This window comes from Platichthys flesus, chromosome 15 (assembly GCF_949316205.1).
Source record: "Platichthys flesus chromosome 15, fPlaFle2.1, whole genome shotgun sequence".
NCBI classification, from domain to species: Eukaryota; Metazoa; Chordata; class Actinopteri; order Pleuronectiformes; family Pleuronectidae; genus Platichthys; species Platichthys flesus.
This window is the reverse complement of record NC_084959.1, coordinates 11,650,978-11,665,277: the sequence shown is the minus strand read 5'-3', so window position 1 is coordinate 11,665,277 and position 14,300 is coordinate 11,650,978. Positions and strand designations below refer to the sequence as shown.

General features: G+C 41.8%; 1 protein-coding gene across 1 annotated transcript; it reads left to right on the top strand.

Annotated features, from left to right (window-relative positions):
- The first annotated feature begins 358 nt into the window (after positions 1-358).
- LOC133969466 (rho GTPase-activating protein 42-like) lies at positions 359-13,932 on the top strand. Its single transcript, XM_062405971.1, has 24 exons — positions 359-902; positions 3,104-3,199; positions 3,294-3,355; positions 5,503-5,574; positions 6,953-7,054; positions 7,156-7,266; positions 7,766-7,870; positions 8,435-8,564; positions 8,669-8,769; positions 9,227-9,336; positions 9,457-9,535; positions 9,745-9,784; positions 9,916-9,978; positions 10,065-10,139; positions 10,224-10,308; positions 10,393-10,451; positions 10,548-10,653; positions 10,923-11,082; positions 11,193-11,343; positions 11,659-12,411; positions 12,537-12,696; positions 12,919-12,990; positions 13,132-13,211; positions 13,383-13,932. Exons 1-24 carry the CDS (start codon positions 749-751, stop codon positions 13,469-13,471), a joined length of 3,015 nt encoding a protein of 1,004 aa, XP_062261955.1. The 5' UTR covers positions 359-748; the 3' UTR covers positions 13,472-13,932.
- The last annotated feature ends 368 nt before the right edge of the window (positions 13,933-14,300 follow it).

Here is a 14,300-nt window from a genome sequence, read left to right as displayed (position 1 = left end):
CACATCTCACCCCCAACCCTCAAAAATGACATTCGATCTCATGGGGGCCTTGGTCCCCATGAGGTCTGCTGGTCCTAACAATGTCAATGTTTATACTGGAAAAGTCCTACAGGTAATAAAACGAGAACACAGACACACTATGCATATATGGATATACATATTTATATATAAATAATAAACGTGGATACATGTTTAAACGCATACACATATAAATATGTTAATAGAGAGAGAAAATGTCTTTGTTACAGTTATATAGTCCACTCTGTATAAAGTTTTTTCATTTATTTGGCAAACTTATTTTATCGCGCGCCAGCAGGAGTCTCCCGTTCCCATAGTAACAGGGCTACAGTGGGAGCCTTGTGTGGCGCCTCGGTCCACAGCTGTGTGACGTATGATCCTGGCTGCAGCTGCTTTGTTTGTGGCGGCGGAGTTTTCGCGTGTCTCCCGGGAAGTTGCTTACAAGTCAACGCGACGTTATACTTGTACACTTCATTTAAAAGGCGAGGAGAGCCGCGCGGGGGCTCGTCGTGTACGAAGCCGAGCGAAAGCGTCTGTGTCCGGGGCTCTGCTGCGATTCAGTGTCCGGAAGTTCGGAAAAAAGTGAGAGCGGCATGAAAAACAGGAGCTGGAACCAACTTCTGACCAAACGTCCCCGAGCGCAGTGAACCTCCGGCTCATCCTCCCGCGAACCCGCAGCAGAGGAGTCGGTGCTTTATTCATCGGACACCGGGGAGAGTGAGATCGAGCGATGGGTCTGCCGACGCTGGAGTTCAGCGATTCTTTCCTGGACAGTCCGGAGTTCAGGGAGCGACTGCAGTGCCACGAGATAGAGCTGGAGCGAACCAACAGGTTTATCAAAGACCTGATCAAAGACGGAAACATGCTCATATCTGCCCTGAGAAGTAAGTAGAGATCTGTTAAATCCACGCTGCATTACACTCTGCCCCCAGCCTGATAACAGAGGGCAGCCCGAGGCCATCAGTTCAGACAGGGTGGTGAGTTTAGTCTACTCACTTGTTGAGAGTCAATCACACTGACTGTGCTTCATGATGTGAACAGCACTGTTAATGACACAGTTACAGTGTTAAATATACAATCTCACAACTACACTTGGCTTTGGGGGGCATGTCTGACAAAGACCTGTTTACAAAGCTGCAGTTTAATTTCCCTACTTACTTTATAGTTTTCTTATTACCAATTATCGAGAAAGGAGTCAGGGTTGCATCCCACTTTGCCTGGATTCTTAGTTTCTTATCAATATTTACAACTATAGATTTATAACTTATACGTAGAGGCTGACTAACTGTTGGTCAACAAAGTCGTACAAAGAACAGTACATGTTAAATGTATCACTTAAAAGGTTAAAATTCAGAAGTTGCCATTTGGTTGTTTGAGTAAAGACATGTGCATCAGAGTTTCTTGGTAATAACAATTTGGTATAGCTTTATGGAATCTAAGGGCACTGTTGGGCCTTGGCAGAGGAATGCGCTGTAAGATAAATATATTAAACCAGGGATGGATCTGAAATGTATCAGAGACCATAGATTGTTCTGTACCTCCTGTAGAGCTGGCTGTTGACTGCTGCTCAACCTGATCTATTTCTTTTGATCAGGTTTAAGCGCAGACAAACAGCCTGTTGTTCCTTTGACTCACCTGCTGGTTGAATACATTAGTGTGTACCACACACACGTTGCCGTGTCACACTAATACACCATCGCCACAGAGATATGATACAACCATTATGTGGTGCTGTTGTTATTTGATAGGCCAACATTTATTACCTTTACTGACTGGAAATTCTGTTGTCATTGGAAAGTCTTTTCAAGATCTGGTGTTGTCAGTGTTTTCCTCTCACATGTGTTTGTGTTATGGCAGTAAAGGTGATTTTCAATTCGATCGAGCAACAATGATATAAAAATAACACCAACTAAACCAGTTCAGCATCTCGAAACTGAACCAAGCAAAGTGCTGTATGTAGTCTGCTGTACATTACATACATAAGAACTCCCTGCAGTGCATATTTTAGATATCAATAATAAAGGACAACAGCTCTGTTCTTATTGATAGCAATTAAGCTATTATTTAAAAGTAGTAAATAGCTATAAAAAATTATAGCTCTGCTTCCCCCTGTGTCTACTTTCATGCATCGGACTTGACTGCAGTTCTGTTTTGCTGATCTCCAGGCAGCGTTCTTATCTACACAGTAACTGAATCACATTTTAATGGTTTAAGTGTTAGTGCACAATGCAGCACTGTGATTAAAATAGTGCCTTACAGCAGCTGGCAAACGAGTTATGAGTGTGTGAGTAAGATAATGCGGCATTGTGGTGCCAAGTGTTGATGCACCACAGAGTGAAAGGGCGTGTAAAACTGTTATTGGAGTGTTGTTTGGACACATAAACACAGATTTTGGCGAGTCAGTGTAAGTGGCGTTTACTGCAGGGCGTGTCGGTTTGTTTACATGCGACTCTGACACCTCATGTCCCTGCGGTGGTGTTAGCTTATTACAGGAGGGAAAAAGTGATGTCGCCTTTAGTGTTGTAGGGAAATGGCATCGACTGAATATAGAGATGAATAACATGAGAACGCCCAAAATTTAAGCCACATCAAGTGGATCACCCTCAGGTGGCAGGCTGTGTATAGTTAATAAACCCTGCCTCCTCCATGTTAGTGGATGGGAATTGGACCAAACAATAAACTCAAACAACACATCAAATGTATTACATCAAGTTTGTTTTAAATACGTAATATGATGCTATAAAATGGGTTGAAACATAATCGACAGCTGAGACCGGCTCACTATTGTTTGATGTGTGTATTGGCAACACCTCCACAAAATCACTGCTGCACAAACTCCAAATGACGTCGAAAGTGCAAGATGGTGGCCCCCACATCTGGAACATTTTGAGTTGAATTTTGTACTGTGGGAAGAAGGGGAGACGTGTCTTCCATCTGCATACAGTCTATGCCAAATAGTAGTACTACATTGTGTTGAGCCACAATGTAGTGCAATCTCATTTAAAAATTATGAGGGAATGAGTGTTGGAAATAACTCGTACCTGCTTTTAGTGACTGATTGAAATCCTCTCTGTGTTTCTGCCAGGTCTCTCTCTTGCTGTTCAGCGGTTCTCCCAGTCTCTCCAGGAGTTCCAGTTTGAATGTACTGGGGACGCTGAGACCGATGATGAGGTCAATATTGGTGAGTTGCAAATAAAACACTAAGAGCTGAAACTGCAACATGTGTAAAATATGATCAGCCTTCCCAGATTTGAGGTGTCAAATGTCTTTTACAGCTCAGTCCTTAAAGGAGTTCTCTCAGCTCTTGAGCACCATGGAAGAGGAGAGAAAACGACTAGTAAGACTAAACCATTGTGTATTACGCGTGTGTGTGTGTGTGTGTGTGTGTGTGTGTGTGTGTGTGTGTGTGTGTGTGTGTGTGCGAGAGAGAGGTCTTTGTGTTGTACATTTTCAAGGTCTTTTTACTTCTAATACTTCTTAATTCTTCAAAACGTAATTAATTAATAATTAATCAGATTAAACTATATATTAATTTGAAAACATTTTTAGACTGTCCTCTCTACACTATTTTTATCTGTATAAAACTTTACATGGAGAAGGATTCGCCTTAGTCAAGGAATCGTATCTTGTTGATCTGAGTATACCATTAAACCAAAAACCCTTCTCACCCACATTGTTGTCAACGAACCTAACAGTTCCTTTTGTCCACCAGTAGTTGTGCACCCTCTTTAACTCTGCTTTATCGGCATGAATCTGCCTCAACTCTCAACAAGTGAAAGTAATAGTTTTTGTCAGTAGCCCTCACTCCATGAATCACACCAGCTTCCTCATGCCTGTGCCTTGAACTGGTTTTCCCACAAGTCTGATTCACGCATTTTGTAGAGAAACAACATCTTGTGCCAGCAGTGAGTCTCCATAGTGATTCTGAGAAAAACGACTTTGACTCAGAGCCACTCCAGCAACCAGAGAGGCCTTTGTGTGTGGGAGTGATTGGACTCACAGCCTTTGTGCAGGCTAACCCCCATACATGTGCAATGTATGTGCAGGTATGCTAACTGGGCTAAGTATGTGGTGCACAGTGTGTGTGTGTATGGTCTGGTTACAGAGGAACCATGTGGAACCTATTCTGCCAATTCCCCTGTGAGACTGAGTACAGCTCTGACTGCTTGGGAAAGTCCATAAAAGGGTCCTCTGTGTGTTTGTCTGCTCCCCCCCCCCCTCTCTCTCTCACTCTCTCTCTCTCTCTCTCTCTCTCTCTCTCTCTCTCTCTCTCTCTCTCTCTCTCTCTCTCTCTCTCTCTCCCTCTCTTTGTGTTTCTGCTGGAGTGGCACCACTGCTACAGCACCGCTGATACGTCTTATTAAGTTAAAGGGCAATTCCAGCAAATGGGTTCCTCTGAAAAACCTGTTTGACCTGAGAGGACTATTGTAGAGATTTGACAATGCCCCTCATTCTTTTAGTTTCAGTTTCCTCCTGCTTATTGTTATGTGCTTTAAAAAAAAACATACAAAGAAATCAAGCCTTTTTGTCGCTACTTGTGCAGCACTAAACTGAAGTAATGATGCAGGGCTGGGAAGTTATTTAGACTGTAATGCTTAAATCAACAGGACAGAACAAAGCAAGACATGACCAAGACGTGCAGTATGTAGACTCATGACTAAAGAGGACCCAGGCTAAATATAAACACCAGACTTCTGATAACAGCTCTGTCAAACCTCAACATCAACCGCATGTTTTTAATACACATTGTACAGTCCGCTCCAAAAATATTATTACAATTGCTTTGTTCTTGATATGGCTGGTTGATAATTTGATTTAAAAAATACTTAGAACATTTAACGGCATGAAGCTTGCTCCCAGTAAACTCAAATACTGGACGAGATAAATAGAATAAGTAAATCTTTGTATTAGCCTTTGTACCAATACACAACTTCATGATGGATTAAAATCTTGTTAGAGATAAAATATGTAACAATCCTTCTTTAAAATATCTTAGTGCGACCTGACTTATGTCATATATTTGTTGACTTGTGTACTTACTTTAAATCCCTAATTTTATACAAGATAATAGGATGTTTCTTTAGTTTTTTCCCTTCCACTATTTTTAGTAGCTACTCACAATGGATCTGGAGTATTTATTGCCGTTTGCTGCTTAACGTTAATAAAACCTTTATACATTACCTCATCCATAAACCCAATGGTTGAAACAACATCAACTCCCTCGATCCCAGGCTGCTTCCCAACATCATCAAACTAGGTATTTTGTTAATGTTTTGATTGAGAAACCCAGTTATAAAATTTACGTTTGAATGTCCTCATTCGAAATTGACCTTGAATTTGAGTGTTCAGTGTCAACATCTGCCCATGAAGGAAACTAATGTCAATAAAGTCATCACCTATGACTGAACTAATGTCTCTTTTTCATTGCTGGTTTTAGTATTTACTGTTTTGCCCCCCTGACCTGACTTGTTTTTTCCGGCTCAGATCCAGAACGCGGATGACGTGCTGATCTCACCGCTCGAGAGGTTTCGTAAGGAGCAGATTGGAGCTGTTAAGGTATTATATCTTCACTTGTTGGAATTAACGCTTTAAATAAAAGGAGCACATTTGATTCTCAAAGCTTCACACTGTCTCTGTTCAGCTTTTAACCGAGGCCGGTCTGCGAACATCATTATTCATTAGTTATCTAACACTGTGGGTGGTGAGCAGACAGATTATCCCACTCTGGTCTGGGCCCAGTCAGCCTCTCAGTCAGTGGTCAGAGAATCCAATTTGTTCAGATAAACGATGTATCTCAGTCCGGTGTCAGTAGCAGGGTCATGGGAACGGACGCTGGGAGACAAGACAGGGGCCGCGTTGCAGACAGACACAGTTGAACTCGGTGAGGCAGTGTAAATACAAACTGAGTCTGGTGTCTGGTTTCAGCAGCTGTCTCAGATCTAATGATTCCATTTTTCTCATTGTCTTTTCTTTGTATACCTCTGTATTATTTATACACTTACAGAAGTAGAAGTAGAGATATCAGTCTTGACTCAAAGGCAGCGTTTGGTAAATAGAACTGGTCGCAGCTCAAACTAATAAAATCAAAGGCCCCTGCTTATGCAAGCGACTCCTCAGCCTGCAGAATGTAGCAGGAGAGTGTGAGCAGTTAACCATCACACTGACGTCATTGAACAGGAAGGAAGAGTCTGGACATGTGCAGTCTTGGAAAAGAGCTGTTGTCCTAAATATTTTGTCAGAGTCACTTCATTTAGATTATTAATGGTCCCCCTGCATTAAGTCATAACTCCGGTCTGGAATGTTTGTTCAGTCCAAAATTCTAGGGAACTTGTGAAGAATCAGATACAGGACGCTGTGGGTGGATATTTGGAGGAATGCAGAGATCCCACTGCAGATATGTGGAAATGTGATATTTTGAGGCACACCAGCAGCGAGTTTCTTGGTCAGCGGTTCACACCATCGCTGTGGTCCAAACTACAAAATGTCTTAACAACCATCGGCTTAATTCACATGAAATTTGTTTGTGGCCACTGGTGTCCCAACGGGATAAATCTGGCTATGTTGCTGAGCCTGTGATGTTTCCCCTGACGTTTGTGACTCAGAGTGAAATATCTTGACAGTTATGAGATGGATATCCTGCGTGCTAATAGTTGAATTGAGATCATAGAGAATAAATCCCAAAATACTTTTTGGCGGCCAATGCCCATATTGAGTAAAAGATCTTCAATAACAATATATTGGCTGTTATATAAACAGAATAACGATTACTGCGATGTCATTATCAAAACCTTATAACCGGGAAATGTGATTCTGGCTTGATATTATACAGTTTAACAATAAAATGGATCATAAATAAGTATCAATAAAATACCTTTTATTATCAGATGTAAAAGTTCACAAGCCATTTGTTATCTGTTGCTCATGTCTGCACCAGGATGGAAAGAAGCAGTTTGACAAAGAGACAGAAAGGTACTACTCTGTCCTGGAGAAACACCTCAGTCTGTCCTCCAAGAAGAAGGAATCCCAGCTGCACGAGGTGAACTGTCCAGCTCCTACTATACACACACACCTAGTTCCTCCCGCATGTGTTAGATAACATTAAGTAGTGTATGTGTGTTGTGGCTGTTTCTGTTGCAGGCTGACACACAGATGAGTAAGGACAGGCAGGTTTTTTATGATGCATCACTGCAGTATGTGTTCAAGATCCAAGAAGTGCAGGAAAGAAAGAAGTTTGAATTTGTGGAGCCGGTAAGTTCACAGATATGCAAACAATATTATAATATCTGTTATCATTATATGTTTTTATGTTGCTTTTGTGCAGGTAAAAAGTGTATTTTCATGCTGGGATAAAGATTTAATTTGCAGTACATAATGTTTGGTCAGTATCAGCAGTTTTCCTCCTGCCGAGAGTTGTGTACATGCAGACAAGATCATGGAAAGGCAGCTACATAATACAAACAATATTTGGCCTGTGATCAAAATGTGATATTGATACATATCAGTAAAGCCCACTTCCCGTTGCTGTTGCAGCAGTTCCCGCTCTGAGACCTCTTCCGCCAGACATAGAGGGAAACTCTTTGTAGTAAAGTAAACAAGGGTAGAAAAAACAAACAATAAGCAGCGTCTGATTTTGTTTGGTCCGACGGAGACTAATTTGACTGATTGAGCCGATGACTGATGATCATTCTTTTGTAATCATCCCGGCACGTAACATTTTTTCCTGTTGATTTCTCCCTTTGCTCTTCAGCTATTAGCCTTCCTGCAGGGTTTGTTTACATTCTACCATGAGGGCTATGAGCTGGCCAGTGAGTTTGAGCCCTACAAGCAGCAGCTTCAGTTCAACCTGCAGAATGTGAGTGTGTGTTTACTGCAAACTTCAAGCTTGAATCTGGGTCATTTATCACGTGTGAGAGACATTTTTACTGAGATTACGCTTTTATTTAGTCTATCTGCTTCTTATGAGAAAGTGATAGGTCTTCATTTTTTTCTTTAACAATTTCTGGGAAATTTATTTACTTTCGCATTTAGTTTAAGCACAATCATGGTTTGGGGACTCAAGTTGTTTTGCTTTTCTGTTTGGATGAAAGCGGATGCACAGCTTGGATTTACATTATATTGTCTCAGATGGAGTAACTTACTCAGCTTGACTATATAACCATTCACTGTAACTTTTTACATTTTTTTATTAATGATTAAATTCCTGGGTTTGCCACCAAAATTTAACGCGTTCCTACCTGACCCATAACCCATCCTTCCTCCAAGTTTTGTGGGCATCCATGAAGTAGTTTTTTGCATACTCCTGCTAAATAACTGCTAGACAAACATAATCTCCTTGGGGAAGGTAAAAACTACACTGCTTGTATATTTGAAAGCCTCCATTCAATGCAGTTTTTTTATGTATATGTTTATCGTTCAGGCTCGCAATAACTTTGAAAGTACACGGGCTGAGGTTGAGAGGCTGATGAAGAGGATCCGATCTGCAGAAGAAGACTTCCAAGCCCCCAGTTGTTTCACCATAGAGGGATATCTGTATATCCAGGAGAAACGTGAGATACACAGAAGTCATTGTGTCCCCTCTCTCTCTCTGTGTTTTTTCCCGCTTACGCAAACTGAAGTGCTTCTGCGTGAAAACGTGTGTCACGTATTCCAGGTCCGTTGGGCAGTGTGTGGACCAGATACTACTGCACGTATGAGAAAAGCTCCAAGATGTTCACCATGAGCAACACAGAGACCAGACCAGCCAGCAGACAGGTGAGCTGGCGGCACAGACGAACGACTACACCAGTGATGATAAATGTTCTTAGCCCATTTTTCTAAAACCGTGTGTTCAATAGTCTTGAGCAGCCCTGAGGTATGTTATCGTCATATGTTAATGTAGCTTTAAAGACCATTCTAAAAATGTATGGGAATACAATTGGCATAAAAACCTTGGGTGTTGCAGATACTTGTAAGCGTTTGAATAGATAATTCCTATCAATGCAAGTTTTACTTAAATAAAGTAGCTAGTGTTTATATACTGTATATGTTATATTATGTTTTGACACAAATTGATAATTATGGACTAGCGTAAGTATTATTTCAGTAGCTGATGAGCTAAAACTAATGGTCCTAAAAGCATTGAGTTGCATCTATCCAGTTACTTTGCTACAATATAATCTATGAATACCAAATACCAAACACATTTTGCAAACACGTCTCTCTATAACAGAATGGCGTTATTAACGGCGCACCAGAGATGTTCCGGCTGCGCTCGTGTGTCAGGAGGAAGACAGAGTCCATTGACAAGCGCTTCTGCTTCGACATCGAGGTGGTGGAGAGGTGAGATGGGAAGATGAGAGTCTGTGTGTCTATAGCACACTTAAGTTCTCGTTACTACTGAAGTTTCTCTCTCTCTCTCTCTCTCTCACTCTCTCTCTCTCTCTCTCTCTGTCTCTTCAGACATGGCGTCATCACCCTGCAAGCTGTCTCTGAGGCCAACAGGCGGCTGTGGATGGAGGCAATGGATGGAAAAGAACCTGTATGAAAACACTATATGCATTATTAAATAATTAAGTATCAGGGAAATGTAGGCTGCACAGAAAATGTGCAACAGGCTTGCACTGCAGCTGGGCATCATAATTTAATGTTCGTCAATGAAACTTTACTGCATTGGAAAGTAGATTATTAGTTTACGTTATACATTTGTTTTAATGTTTAACACAATACAATTTGAATTTCTTTCTGCAGATCTACACTCTTCCTTCTTTACTTAGCAAAAAGGAGGAGAGTAAGTACCCTGATTTATTCTGTTCTTAAATTGTACATTTGATTCAGCACAGAAGAAATTCATACATTTATCGATTATTATTCCTTAAATGCACAGGAATGTGATGTAATGTTTGTCTGTGTTTTTAACAGCATTTCTCAATGCGGCGGGCTTCAACTTTGTTAAGAAGTGTATTGAGCTGGTGGAAAGCAGAGGTAAAACGATAGTCAATTCATGTTGGTTCCGCTTCCAGGCTGTTTATTTACCTGGTGTTTCAAAACATGTCTGTGTGTGTTTGCAGGCATCACCACGCTGGGACTGTATAGAACCGGAGGAGTCAACTCCAAAGTGCAGCGGCTGATGACGAGTGTGTTCGGTGAGAGGATTGATGAAAGGTTCCAAACTGTGAATTTAAAATGTGTCGCTGCTGGTGAATCATGACGTCTCCACTTTCCTGTAGCCTCCTCGGCTCCCTCTGACATGCAGCTGGACGCAGACGCCTGGGACAACAAGACCATCACCAGCGGCCTTAAGAATTATTTCAGGTTAAATACAGTACAGTGCTAAAATCTCTCTTTTTTTTTTAAATACCTCTACTTAATTATTAGATTTCTATTTTGTAAATCCAGGTGTCTGGCAGAACCAGTACTGACCTACAGGCTGCATAAAGAGTTCATCAAGGCTGCAAGTAAGATCTTACACTTTAAAAACACAAAGTTAATACTTAATGACAAAAGCCTTTCGCCCTTTCAGCTCTAAATCATAACCTTTTCCTTGCTTTCAGAGTATGATGATCATAAATACAGAGTGAGAGCTATTCATGCTCTTGTTCACAAATTACCAGAAAAAAACAGAGTGATGTTGGACCTCCTCACTAAACACCTCCGCAAGTAAGTAAACAATAGTCGGACAATTCAAATAAATGTTTATTGCAGCGGCAGAACATAGTTGAGTTGGACATCCAACTTCCTGACTCCCCCAGTTATGATTATATTGATATTATGGGGAGACCTCCTATCCTTTTTTGTTTATAGTACATGTGACAGCTGTTCATTTCAGACCAGTTTTAATTTACAATTTATTTTCAAATGTTTTTTCTTATTTCCCGGTGAAATGGGCTCGGACATGTAAAAATGTGTGTGTGTGCGTGTGTGTGCAGGGTTTCCTCTCATAGTGACCAGAACCTGATGACCGTGTCCAACCTGGGAATGATCTTTGGCCCCACGTTGATGAGGTCACAGGAAGAGACCGTGGCCGCCATGATGAATATCAAGTTTCAGAACATTGTGGTGGAGATAATCATTGAAAACCATGACAAGGTACGCTTGCGCTTTGACACCTTTTACTCACACGTATGCACCGATACAGTCTATGGTATGCACGTGAACACAAACCGCTTACAGACATGCATACCGTATGCTCCTGCCAGATATTTGGGGAGGCCCCGGACCTGTCGGTGCCGCTACCTCAGGCTTCGTCCTCTCGATCGACTCCTCGGAGAAACAAGGCCATCTGCCTGTCATCAGGAAAGAGGAAGGCTCGTCTCTACTCACCTGCCCTCTGCCTGGCTGACAATGACAGTGAGTCAATCAGTCGTGAATAGTAACTAAGTACATTTACTGAAGTACTGGGCTGAAATGCAATTTTTTTTGTACTTGACTTAGTGTTTCAATTGTATGTTAACTTAACTTCGATTCTGCAACTTTTCAGTGATAAATATTGTAGTTTTTACTCCTTTACATTTATTTGACATGTAAAGATTTTATATCAAGAGACATATTATACAATACAGTACTTATTAGCTCAAATGCTTGACTGTAATCAACACACAAATGTCTGAATGGGCTAGAGAGCAGAAGTTTTATAATATGATGTGTTTTCATGTCTCCCTCCAGGTGACACGTTTAGCAGCAGCCCTAGCACGACGCCAAGGGGCAGCCAAGAGTCTCTGTCCTCACACTCCTCTGAAAAGAACGGCTTGTCTCAAACCTCTCCTCTGTCCTCTCCTGCTGCAGAGGCTAGCTCATCCTCCCCAGCCCCTACATCTCCCCCTACATCTCCCCCTACATCTCCCCCTACCTCACCCCCTGCATCTCCCCCTGCAGCTCCCACCGATTCCCCCGTCCACATTTCCTCAAACGAGCAGCAGCAGAAACCTCAGGCAGACAGCGCTGCATCCCCTCACCTCCCTCCTTCCTCTTCCTGGACGTCCTCGCAGCTCACTCCTGCCCAGCAGACTTCCTCTGTGTCCTCTTCCATGTCCTCTTTAGTCTCTGCAGAGAGGACATTGTCTGTCAAAGGAAACTCCACTGCATCCTTGTCTTCTGTCAAAGAGGCGAGATCTCCCTCCCGAGCCTCCACATCCACCGCCGCCCCTCAGCACGCGTTAGTGGAGCGCGCCTCCTCTCTCAGGCCGGTTCAACCTGTGCAGAGGGCATCATCCATCTCCTCTCTGAAGAGCGTCCATTCAGTTGATGAAATAAATGCACCAAGCAACTCCTCCACCCTCACAGAAACCAAAGTGACGGACTCTACCTCACGCAGGAATGCCTACAGGATGGCCTCCTCCTCCTCTTCCTCCTCCTCTTCGTTGTTTCCCTACCAACTTTCCACTTCCTCCTCTCTCACCTCCCTGCACATCTCCGAGGGTGCGTACAATTCTGATGTAGTTGCTTAAAGGCTGCAATTAGGCAATTGTATTAAATGTGCTGACGAGGTCAACATCTATTATGTAGCTGCATGTCCAGGTCTGATTTATCCTGTTTTTTTGCAGATTACAAAAGCTGTCATGGGTCGGTTCAGAGTCTCATGTCGCTTGACCCACAAGGAGCGACACCTGCACGCAAACCCTCACACGTCCGCTATGGCTCCGATGTGACTGCCAAGCACTCTGCGACCATATCCAGCAATGGCTACCAGAGACCTGGATCCCTGTGAGTGTCAGACATTAACGTGCTCTGTTACAGTCCTGTGATTCTCTGAGAATCGACATGAATGTGTTGGACCAGGGAAAAAAAACATTGTTGGATTTTTAACTAGATTTAAACTGTGACATCATTGGTCTGATTGCAGGAGTGATTACATCTTTCTGATTAGCTCAATACCTGCCTGTACTCTCGCAGTATTTAAAGCTTTGTACTGTTTTTGTGTCATAGACTGTCAGTCAGGCTGCCACAGCGTGAGAGCTCAGTCTTCTCCTCAGCGTTAGACATTTGTTCCTCAGGAAGGTACGTTGATTTATGACGTTGTTTTTCAGTTCTGAAGTTGTTATTGATATGTGAAGTTTACACATAGTAAAACTCACTCAAAGTTCCCTTTTAACTCATGTTCAAAATGGCAGTTTTTACTCATTGTTTTTGGTTTCTCAGGGAAGCAAAGGCTCTTTACTCCTGTGAAGCAGAGCACAGCCATGAGCTCAGTTTTCCACAGGGGGCGCTGTTCTCAAACGGTAAGAAAACCACTCTTCTACATGATATATCCAGATACAGATCATGTTTTAATGCCAAGTTAAAATTACACTAGGTGTTCTTGTTGTCACATAGATATGTTTGAGACATTTCCGTGTGTTGAGACGATTGTGAGTGATTACATGCTGAGTTGTGTGTGTTTGTTGGCGCAGTGTACCCGTCTGTGGAACCAGGTTGGCTTCAGGCGACATACAATGGCAGAACAGGTCTCATACCTGAAAACTACATCACCTACTTCTGACGGAGCTGATGATGTCATCCCCACATCACAGAATAAAGACCTAGCGTAGCCTTTAGGGATCCACGGTGCGTCCAGTGACCCTGTGCTGATGATTGTAGATTATATAATATATTTATCTTGTAACTGTGACAGACTGTATGTCAGACTACTGTGGCTGTATCTGGAGGATGTGTGTATCTGACTACTATAACCTTACCTTGATATTAAGCAGCTTATAATACAGTAGATGTTAATCAGTGTCTTTTATATTATATGCTACATGTAAGGTACTGTACCTGTAAACAGTATTTTTTCCATTAATCTTTATAACTTATGTTTGTAAATAATCATATATATGTTATAACTTGAAGTGTCCACTTGTCTGTGCTGCAGCAGAAGTAATCCTGCCATAACGCCCTCCTCCGGCTGTGTGTCAGATTTCATGCCGTCTAAATAAAGGACAACTATTTTTCCTAAAAGATGCCCCTTTATGTTGGTAGATTCTGTTCATGTTAAGTCATAATGTGTGTGAGTGTGTTTATTGTTTTCAAGAAAACATGGCAAATGGTTCATTAATGGTTTTTGAGTTCCTTACAAATATGTCACTAAGGTCATAGCTTTGAGTTGAACATGAGGTTAAAGTCAAATTCTCTGGATAATTTCTATATTATCATTTCTTACCAATGAATAATCGCTTCTTATACATGAGGAAAGAAAAATCACTATTTATGTATCATAGTTGCCAGATAATACAAACTAGCTTGTAGCTAAAGCTTCTAAAAAAGAAATTGTGGTTTCTTTAGTTAATGCTGCAAATTAAATTGAAGTGACAAAATCAACAGTTTAATTA

Coding starts and splice junctions, on each gene's coding strand:
- LOC133969466 (XM_062405971.1), top strand. CDS start 749: ATGGGTCTGCCGACGCTGGAGTTCAGCGATTCTTTCCTGGACAGTCCG. Junction 7,055..7,155: donor AGGAATCCCAGCTGCACGAG/GTGAACTGTCCA, acceptor TTTCTGTTGCAG/GCTGACACACAGATGAGTAA. Junction 11,344..11,658: donor CTGCCTGGCTGACAATGACA/GTGAGTCAATCA, acceptor GTCTCCCTCCAG/GTGACACGTTTAGCAGCAGC.